The sequence below is a fragment of the Genypterus blacodes genome, unplaced genomic scaffold, assembly GCF_046128005.1.
Source record: "Genypterus blacodes isolate CSIRO-AG114 ecotype Tasmania unplaced genomic scaffold, CSIRO-AGI_Gbla_v1 ptg000487l_1, whole genome shotgun sequence".
NCBI lineage: Eukaryota > Metazoa > Chordata > Actinopteri > Ophidiiformes > Ophidiidae > Genypterus > Genypterus blacodes.
This window is the reverse complement of record NW_027467246.1, coordinates 22,501-32,500: the sequence shown is the minus strand read 5'-3', so window position 1 is coordinate 32,500 and position 10,000 is coordinate 22,501. Positions and strand designations below refer to the sequence as shown.

General features: G+C 49.3%; 1 protein-coding gene across 1 annotated transcript in view; it reads right to left on the bottom strand.

The window, feature by feature from the left end:
- Positions 1 to 10,000, bottom strand: part of gtdc1 (glycosyltransferase-like domain containing 1) — a 20,964-nt gene that overhangs the window by 5,902 nt on the left and 5,062 nt on the right. Inside the window, exons 4-6 of the mRNA XM_076139938.1 lie at positions 8,639 to 8,812; positions 1,843 to 1,950; positions 1,352 to 1,774 (exon numbers count right to left, since the gene is read on the bottom strand). Of these exons, the coding sequence (XP_075996053.1) occupies positions 1,352 to 1,774; positions 1,843 to 1,950; positions 8,639 to 8,812 (705 nt within the window). The remainder of the gene's footprint in view (positions 1 to 1,351; positions 1,775 to 1,842; positions 1,951 to 8,638; positions 8,813 to 10,000) is intronic.

The following is a 10,000-nucleotide window of genomic DNA, read 5'->3' as shown; positions in this document are numbered from 1 at the left end:
TGTTTACTCCAACCACTCAGGACCTCATTAAGACCACACCACAAAGACAAAGAGCGGCTTGTTGAGGAGAGGTTGTGACAGTGGAGGCTGAGGAGGAGGAGGAGGAGGAGGAGGAGGAAGAGGAGGAGGAGGAGGAGGAGGAGGAGGAGGAGGAGGAAGAACACGTGGAGATGTGGGGGATGTCACATAAAAGGAGGACGTTTTGAGTTCAGGCGCCTCTGAGTCCAGCTCGGGATTTATCAATCAAGCCTTGTAATGCCATTGGCTGTGTTGCTTTTGTGCGATGACCTCATCCAGACGAGCGACGCTTCACCTTTGAGAATACTGCAGTCTGAATTGGAGATAGTTCATGATAGTCGATTGATAAATTCTGAGCCTGGTCATCAGCAGCTTTGCTCTGAACACAGGCTCAGATTTTATCAATCGGGCCTCACATTGTTTCACCACCTGATGTTTCTGATCCAGCTGTGCGTTGCTGTAATCTGCTTCAGCCGCTTGTTTCCCTTCATCCATTGGTAAAACTTGATCCTGATCCTGGACCTCAGTGTGTGTGTGCTGAGCCCTGGGGGCACCAGAGGTTTAGCCCCCCTGCCTGCATGGAGCTACAGGAGCTGAGCAGGGTCACGCTCACCTGCAAACAGATGTTCAGGGCTCAGCCTCACCCATCCTCACCCAGCATCACCCAGCATCACCGCCACTGCCTGCAATAAGACATCCCATAATCTGAGGATCCAGGCCACGGACGGATTAAAACCTCAACCCACCAGAGAGGGAAGAGGGAGGGAGAGAGAGAGAGAGAGACAGGGAAGAGGGAGAGAGAGAGAGAGGGAAGAGGGAGAGAGAGAGAGAGAGAGAGGGAAGAGGGAAGAGGGAAAGAGAGAGGGGAGAGTAGAGGGAGAGAGGGAAGGACAGAGAGAGGGAGAGAGAGAGGAGAGAGAGGGAGAGAAAAGAAGGAGAGAGAGAGAGGGAGAGAGAGAGAGAGAGGGAAGGATGGGGAGAGATGAGAGGGAGAGAACAAGAACCACCGTCTCTCCCTCCTCTCACCTCCATGTCTCTCTCTCTGCCTCCTTCTGTCTGTCTCCCCCCCTCTCTGTTAATCCTAATCTAATCCTCCTCTATGCTGTCAGTGCAGTAATAATCTGTGTGTTTTGCTCAGTTTAGAGCAGATTAACTTTTGTTACCGATACAACAGAAGGTGAAAAACAGAAACACAAACCAGCAGCTCCGTCTGTGACCATGCTGATGAAGATGAAGATGATGAAGATGAAGATGATGGTCATGGTGATATTTTTAAATCTGACTGCAGACTTGTTTGATAAAGAAACATGAGCAACAAATCCACTCAACTCACCACCTGTGGGGCCAAACGATGTGCAGCGGCTTCATGTGGCCCTCCTCCTTCTCCTCAGCTCCTCTGGACTCATGTGGGCCCTGCAGGTCCAGGTCTCGTTGTTCTGCTCTGGACTCATGTGGGCCCTGCAGGTCCAGCTCTCGTTGCTCTGCTCTGGACTCATGTGGGCCCTGCAGGTCCAGCTCTCGTTGCTCTGCTCTGGACTCATGTGGGCCCTGCAGGTCCAGGTCTCCTTGCCCTGCTCTGGACTCATGTGGGCCCTGCAGGTCCAGGTCTCGTTGCTCTGCTCTGGACTCATGTGGGCCCTGCAGGTCCAGGTCTCCTTGCCCTGCTCTGGACTCATGTGGGCCCTGCAGGTCCAGGTCTCGTTGCTCTGCTCTGGACTCATGTGGGCCCTGCAGGTCCAGGTCTTGGTGCTGGGGCCTGTCAGGGTGAAAGCATTAATGACTGAACTCTTCATGTGTGGGTCACAGTTGGGTCCAGTGTCTCACCCTGGACTCAGTGGACCGTGTTGTTGCTGCTGCTGCTGTGGCTCTGTGATGTCATCACTGTGGGAGGGGCCAACAGGTCGGGGGAGGAGCTTGTGTTTGGGGAGAAACCTGCAGGAACATAAAGAAATGATTCACGTTTAGATGTTTAGATACTTGTGTGTGTTGTTGCTGGTGTGTGTGTGTGTGTGTGTGTGTGTGTGTTAGACATTTAGATTCTTAAACTACTCACAAATTCATCCAACAACAACCATCATAGTGCAGATTTAAAATAAAGTCAGTGAAGTTGTTCTAACACTCTGCAGTACTCGTGGCCACCAGAGGAGGCGCTGTGGCTCTGAGCTCTCACACTTCCTCCTGCGCCCTGAACAACCAGGACATTTAGTACAAAGCTTAAAGAAATAAATAACTATAAAAACAGAATGATGTGAGCTTTATGTTGTGTGTGTGTGTGTGTGTGTGAGACGCTCTGACCTTGGTGAGTGTGTGTGTGTGTGTGTGTGTGTGTGTGTGTGGTTTCATTACTCGCTCACACAGACACTCGTGATTATTGCCAATAAAGGAAATTAGATCAAATGATTTTTGACTTTGCCTCTCCTTCATCTCTCATATTTACTCAGAGGTAAAGTCATCACACAAATTGCTGTTGATTTATAAATAAGCTAATTGGAGGCAGCGCCCTCCTCTTCCTCCCCCTCCTCTTCCTCCTCCTCTGTGTTTTTATTGCTCCAAGTCAAAACCTCTTCATCCAATTTCTAAAATGGCTTATTGAATAACGTGTGGCTCTATTGGTCACACTGAGCCACAAACGGCCGCCTGTCAGCTGAGCGTCTGCGTGCGTTCCCGTATTTCCGTCTGCACTCTGACACATCGATCCGCTCGCCTGCTGCTCCACTTTGAGAAGTGAGAGTCTCAAATGTCTTCTTCTGGATTTGACCTTTAACCTCTCAGAGTAGCGAGTGAATGCAGGGAACTGGACTCAGAACAAACAACAGAGCTTCAACCAGAACACACAGGTGAACACACAGCCAAACATCTGCAGATACAGCGTTCCTCCTCAGAGACATGAGGAGGAACATGAACCTCCCAGAGCATCAGAGCTCATCTGTAGAAACATCTGAACAGAAGACATCAGGCTCTAACTTGTATAAGGAGGAGGAGGTCTGCAGGAGGAGGAGGAGCCCAGCAGCCCTGATGCCGTCTCCACAGATCGTCTTTGAGATGTTTGTACAACTTTCAGCTAAATTAAATTGATTGGTCTCGATCTGGAAAGGCGCCCATCTGTGCGTAAGCCCGCACAGCTGACGGAGCATGTCAGCAAGAAGCAGAGAAAGCTGCAGCTTTGAAGGTCTTAAGCAGCTCAGGGTTCATTCTTACACACAGGAAATTTGGAACCCACTGAAGCTCGGTTGCCTCACCGACAGAAGGTCAGGGGTTTGGATCCCGTGCTGCCTCTGGTCCGTTCTGTGTGAGTTTGCATGTTCTCTCTGCGTGGCGTTCCTCTGGTTTCCCTCACCATCAAAAACACGCGTGTAAGGTTAAAGCCGCTGCCCTTGAGCAAGGTGCTTGGCTGTAGATGTGAACTGCGGCTGCCCGCTGCTCCTCATCCTTAGGTTTGGTTAAATGCAAGGGAAGAATTTGCTCATGGGGATCAATAAAGAGTAAACTGCTTTGCTTTGGTCTCAATCTGGGATCGATTTGTGATGAGGCTGCGGCTCAGTTTGGTTTCACAGGAAGGAAATCCAAGAGTGCCGAGAAAAGTCAACAAATCTGCTCACTGGCCAGAAGTGTCAGGTCATGACTTATCAATCGAACCTTGTGTCGGTTCTGCAGGTAAAACAGTGTGCGGTGCAGTCAATCGATTGGTAAGTTCTGAGCTTGACAGAGTAGCCCTGGTCCCCCTTTCTGCTGATCAGTCTCAGAACTTATCAATCAACCCCCTCTACCCGAGTGCTGCTGAGTGTGGGCGTGGTCTCTTACAGCTGATTGGTTCTGAGTCTGGGTTGTTAGTCAGGCTCACTACTTATCAATCAACCCTTGTGAAACACTGGACAGTGGCAGTTCAAGTCCTGTCAGTGTAAACGTTTGTAACGCCGGTCGATTGATAAGATGTGAGCCTTTTCTAAGGTGTCAAGCTCAAACCTGATCTGAAAGCTGATGGACTGAGGGTCGATGGAGAAGTTCTGAGTCTGACATATTATCGGGCTCAGAACCTATGAATGGCCCCTCCCCCTGGTGAGTTATCTGATGGCGTGTGTTGCGTCTCTGTGGTCTGACTGCAGCTCCAGATATCAGCAGTAACATCTGAATCCTGACTAATAGGAAAGATGGCAGAAGTAGAATCGGGCAGTAAAAACAGATTTTCCCTTTGAGGCCGGCTGCTGACGTGCTGTTTTCCTGAAGTGCAGGTTTGAGGAGTGGCATGTTGGAGGTTCTTATTTTAGACGTCCTGTTTGATGGCCGGTTTTCATTAAGTCCATAAGTGGGAGCAGATAGCTGGAGCCGCTTTTAAGTTGATGAGGAAAAGCTTCTCCGTTCAGACGCCATTGATGTGGCTGCTGGGCTCAGGTCTCCTCCCTGTGATTGACTCCTGGAGAAGGAGGCGCTGTGCAGGGAGCAGATGGCAGGATATCCTGTTTGAAACCTTCATATGGAGGAGATGGAGACGATAAGGAGCCGCTCAACACGTTCCATAGCCGCTGAGCGCATCAGATCTGCTGCATGTTTGACATCTTAGCATATATTTATGAGAAATAGTCTTCAAATGAGAAAACCGTAATTAGAAGAGAAGAATTTTACTTTTAAATGAGCGCAGGAACTTCTGTCTAAAGTCTGCAGAGGAAGAATGTGCAGCTTTCTCCCCTCTGTGGTCACATGGGCTCCAAACACTCACATGATCCCTTTGTACCTAAACAGATGAAGTCTATTCTATTATCTTCTGTCTGATATTTACTGTAACACTCAGTCACATTAAAGCCTCCATTATCCTGCCATTAAAGGACTGAAGAGGTTTCCTGTGCACCGATCTGAACTGTGGGCCGAGCCGGAGGTGCCAGGGACGCAGGACTACACACGACCCCGGCGTGACCCCGGCCAGGGTCATCACTCTCATTAGGCCCTAAAGTTCAGATGGAGTGATTCTCTCTTTCACTGCTGAAGATTTGAGACTGTGCCAACATTTAGTCTGTTGATGAAGACGTTGACTGTGTTCCTTCATCCATGCTGAACACAGTGTGTGTGTGTGTGTGTGTGTGAATGGACTGATGTACACACATGTGTGTATTTGAAGAGTTTCCCCCCCTCCTCCCTGCACACTGGAGGTAAAACTCTGTCGCCTGAGCTCCGGGTCGTTCGTGCTGCCAGGATCGACCACAATTGGCTCCATATGTCTTCACTTTGAAGCTGAGGGAGCTGGCGGTGATGAAGAGGAATGAATTAAGGATCAAACCCACGTCTGTGATTTGTGCTTAATACCAAACTTCAGCTCAGGCACGCTGGCCCGTGTTCAGCCGTGACATAATGGAGCGAGAGGGAGGAATCCCATCAGCCTCAGCCTGGTTTTCATGGCGCCCATGTGACTGAGCGAAGGAAAGATCAGGCTATTCCACAACCTAAAGGCTTCCTCCACTGGGTGGGGCTGGGTTCCAGACAGGGAGGGAGTTCCTCTGGATAAGGACAGTAACTATCCCCTTTCTATCCCTCTGGTTCGGACTGTGTGCACATGTGGAGAGTCACAAACTGTGACCCAGCGTTGGCTCAGTCTGTTTTCAACGCACATTTACTGTGTTTGATGATGATGATGATGATGATGATGATGATGATGATGTCACTCCATCTGTCTCTCTATAATTCCTGATTATTTGTTAGATTCAGAGAGGAAACACAAACCAGTGCCAGTTGTTCTGTGAAAGGCTCAAGACTTATCAATCATCCTCTGTGTCGTCGCTGCAGGAAAGTGAAATCTAAGAATGGAGGCTGAAGTTGTAAAAAGAATCAAACAGATCGATCATCATCAAGGTCCTTTAGCTTGATGAACAGAACTTAACGATGATTAATCTGATCAGCACCTGAACAAAGCCGAGGAGGTGAATGGAGCCAAACATAAAGGCGGCGGCCCGGGAGCGGCACACAATGTGGCACCTGCTGGTCCCGTGGCGCTCCGCGTTAATTTGATTGAATTCGTGGGCTCTGTGAGCTGAACTCAAAGAAAAGTCGATGCGGCGTGATGGATGTGACGGCTTTGTTTGCGCCGCCTCGGGTCAATCATGATTCAATTACAAAAGACGAGCCAGAGATGGACGACGCAAACACGCCGACCACAAAGAGCTCGCCACGCATTCAGCTTTTATCTGCAGATCTGCATTTTCACCACAGAGGCCCCTGAACGCAGCACGAGCACACGCTCCTCATTGTCATGTGGCCTTTAAGCTCACCAGCGCTTCGGCTTCCTGTTTCACTTCATGGACCTGTGAGGCTCAGTGTTTCCCAGATCTCTACACTGATTTGCTAAATTTTAGAGATGTCCAGATTTTTTCCGTGGTGTGAAAGAACGCAAAGGTCCACAACTTTATCGTTATGGCTTTTGGGCTTTTCTCTCACAATATTCTGACTTTATTGTGTAACGTTTAAGCACAGTAGGGGGGGGGGGGGGAGCAGACGGTGGGATCAATCGGATCAATCAGTTGATCAGATGTTAATACACATCTGATCAACTGAGTTTCTTTGGACAAGTGAGAGTGACACTGTTCCTGTTTGGTACAAAGCAGAGTCGGGATCTGGGATCAACCATGACCACACTGACACATTAAGACTTCTAAGTGCTGAAGGTGGAAAATCATGCATAAAGCACACACACACACACACACACACACACACACACACACACACACACACACACACACACACACACACACACACACACACACACACACACACACACACACACACACACACACACACACACACACAGCTTCAGCCCGTTTGTCTCGGGGAGCGCTTCATATCTTCACTGAGCTGGCCTGGCAGTGTTTGGAGAAAGGACCGCAGGCATGTTGAGGGATTGTCAGCCATGCATATAATCGCTTACTTACACTCTGTGAGTTTGCTTTGGATCAGGCAAATTACCATCTGAAAATGAGCCCAAAAACACTCTGGGCTAGAGGCCCGCCCGCCCGCTCGCTCGCTCGCTTTAAAGCAGGCCTGAACCAGCAGGATCCCCAGGAAAACACACAGGCTGCCGTGAAAAAATAAAGACAGGCTGAACTACACACACAGAGCGCTCCGAACCAGCAAGAGGCACATGAAACACACGCTGAGGGGCCGCAGCAGGTGAGCGGGGGTTCACAGCCACAGTCAGGACTCCAGCCAGCGAGGCCGCCGTGACTCCACACTGTCCTCGTTTGTCCAGCTTAGGCTCCATGGGCTCAATACTTATCAATCAACCCTTGGATGTTTGAACCAATTCAATCTTGATACTTGGTTCAAGATGAAGTTCAGTCCAACAAATAAAAGGCTCCTTCACAGACGGGAGTGGATTGATAAATTCTGAGCCCTGCACCTCAATTAAAACTGTAGCAGCCCCCACCAACTTGGGCTCAGAACTTCTCAATCACATCTGACAGGCTGCATTCTAATACTGATGACTGTACTCTTCAATTAAACCTCACACATAAACACGGCTCAGAAACATTGAAATCATAAACATGTTATATGTAAAGCAAAAGGGAAGAGAGGGCAGAAAAAAACCAGCTTGTTTCATCTCACTCACTCACACACACACACACACACACATACACACAGATATAAAGCCTGTGTGACAGTCAGGCTGCAGGCAGGGTCACACACACGCACACAAGCTTCATGGACAGGCAAAGTCCTCGGGGGGGAAACGCACGGCGAATAATGAGCTCTAATACGCCACGAGAGTCTGCTCGGCAACAATCTGAGCGCTGGGGCGAGCGAGACTCCTTTCATCTTTTTGTTTTTTTTCTCTCTCACCCCTGAGAACGGCACAGCGGGAAAGAAAACACACCAAATGACTAAGAACTCTTTCACATGTTTATTAATTCTTATTGAATAAACACACTGCACCACACACACACACACACACACACACACACACACACACAGAGGAAAGACAAAGACAGGCCGGCGCTGCAACATGGTTTTGAATTATCAAAGGAATATTGGTTAAGTACTGTTACGATCGATTAACAATGTCGTTGCGGCCCCTCCCCCCTCTGTGTTTTTCAGATTTTCAAACGTGACGTAAAACATAACGTAAATAATACACTATACTTTATGATTGTAAACTTCAAACTTTCCTTTTTGATAAAGCTTAGTCATGCTAGTTATGACAGAGTAGTTGTGGAAGCCTGTGGTGATGAAGAACAAGGTCAGGACCTCACTCCTGCAGTAACACCTCACTAGTCTGTAGAGATGAAGACCCTGGTAGTTGTATTAATAACACTGGTTGTACAGTGTTTACACTTGTGCTGTGCTTGTTGCTACATACTGAGCTATGTTAGGCTCAGAACTTCTCAATCGAGCCTCAAACGGCTCCTGTCTGGATAAACATCTAAAATCAAAGTACCTCCAGAGAAATATTCCAGCTCTGCTCACTTCCTGTCATCTCAGGCTCAGCTCACTTTTTCTGGATTTCCTTCCCTTGAGAGTATTAACTATTAACTATTAACTATTAACTAGGCACCAATGAAGGTATTGGTATATTGCAGACTGGCCCCGCCCTGGCCCCGCCCTGGCCCCGCCCTGGCCCCGCCCCGGTCCCAGTGAGTCTGACCTGGTGACGTCAGGCAGCTGGAGGGGGAAGTGCAGGACCTGGCACTTTGGGCGGATCAGCTGGTCCAGGTCTTTGGGCCGGTGGTCGGGCATCCTCTTCATAAAGGAGGAGATGGAGGACAGGAAGGACTCCATGTTGTAGAGGGAGTTGAAGACAACCACGTCTGCGACCAGGCTGGGGGGGGGGGGTGAATTAGAGTATTAGTTAAACTGCAGATAAGTACCCATAATGCCCTCTGAGGAGCCCTCGCTGCATGTGTCAGACTCAGCATTGATCAATCAGCCCTTGTAGCATAAATCCATATGGAAACACTAACGGTGGTCCTGCCGCTCTGACTGATAAGCTCTTTGAGAATGAAGCAGAGCTCCTTTATTGTTTCAGAGCTGAGGTTCTAATCCCTCGTGTCTCCTGTTGTCAGGACTGGCTGCTGTTCCTTTGCTCTCCTAATGGGAAGCAGATCCTCCAGAGGCGCCCAGGCCCGATCACCGCTTACAGCTTGAAAGCAGCAAGGAAACGGTGAGGAACAGCAGAGCCTGAACCACACACATTACATGAGGGTTGATTGATAAGTAATGAGCCTTGAACGTGGCATTTAAACGGGCTCGCTCCAGTGTCAGGCTCAGAATTTATCAATCAAGCACAGTGTCACAAATCTAAACCCTGAATGGAACTTTGTTTGTTGTTTTCGACGCCGATCACAAGTCAAGTTTGTTTACATGAGATGAGAAGACACAAGGACACACTTTGGTCTCAGACGTCCCTCCAGGCTGATTGTGACGGACTAGCTTACAGCTGATTGACACGAGGGCGACCTGTGGTGACCTCTGAGGAGCGGCGGTCTCGGAGGAGGTACGGGCTCTCTGACCGCTCCTTTGCTTTCATTACAATTGAGATTAGCAGAGCGCCCTGGCCGGGCTCCAGCGGGCCGCCTGGTAATGATCCGGCGCTGGCAGCGGAGAACGACTCCATGCTGTCACGTTTGACGACTTAATGACATTAAAGCAGACGAATTATTGACATGTTGTCACACGCAGATCAACAACAATCAGTTTTCCCTCGGAGCGCCAGACGCCTGATTAATGACGAGACTCGCTTCAATGAGGAGCCGGCGCGGCGTAGGGTCGAGGCAATGAACCAATCGTGTGCAGGCTGACAGGCTCATTAAGACAAAAGCCGCTGCTGTTTGTGGGTCCAAACTAACGACCTCATTAGGCCTGATCGTTCTCCTGAGTGTCTGAAGATGAACGCAGCTTCTCCTCCTCCTCCTCCTCTTATATATACGTACACACCCATGACCTGTCTGTGTGTGTGTGTGTGTATGTGTGTGTACATGGCCTCCTCATGGTGCAGCTTTACTGCTGC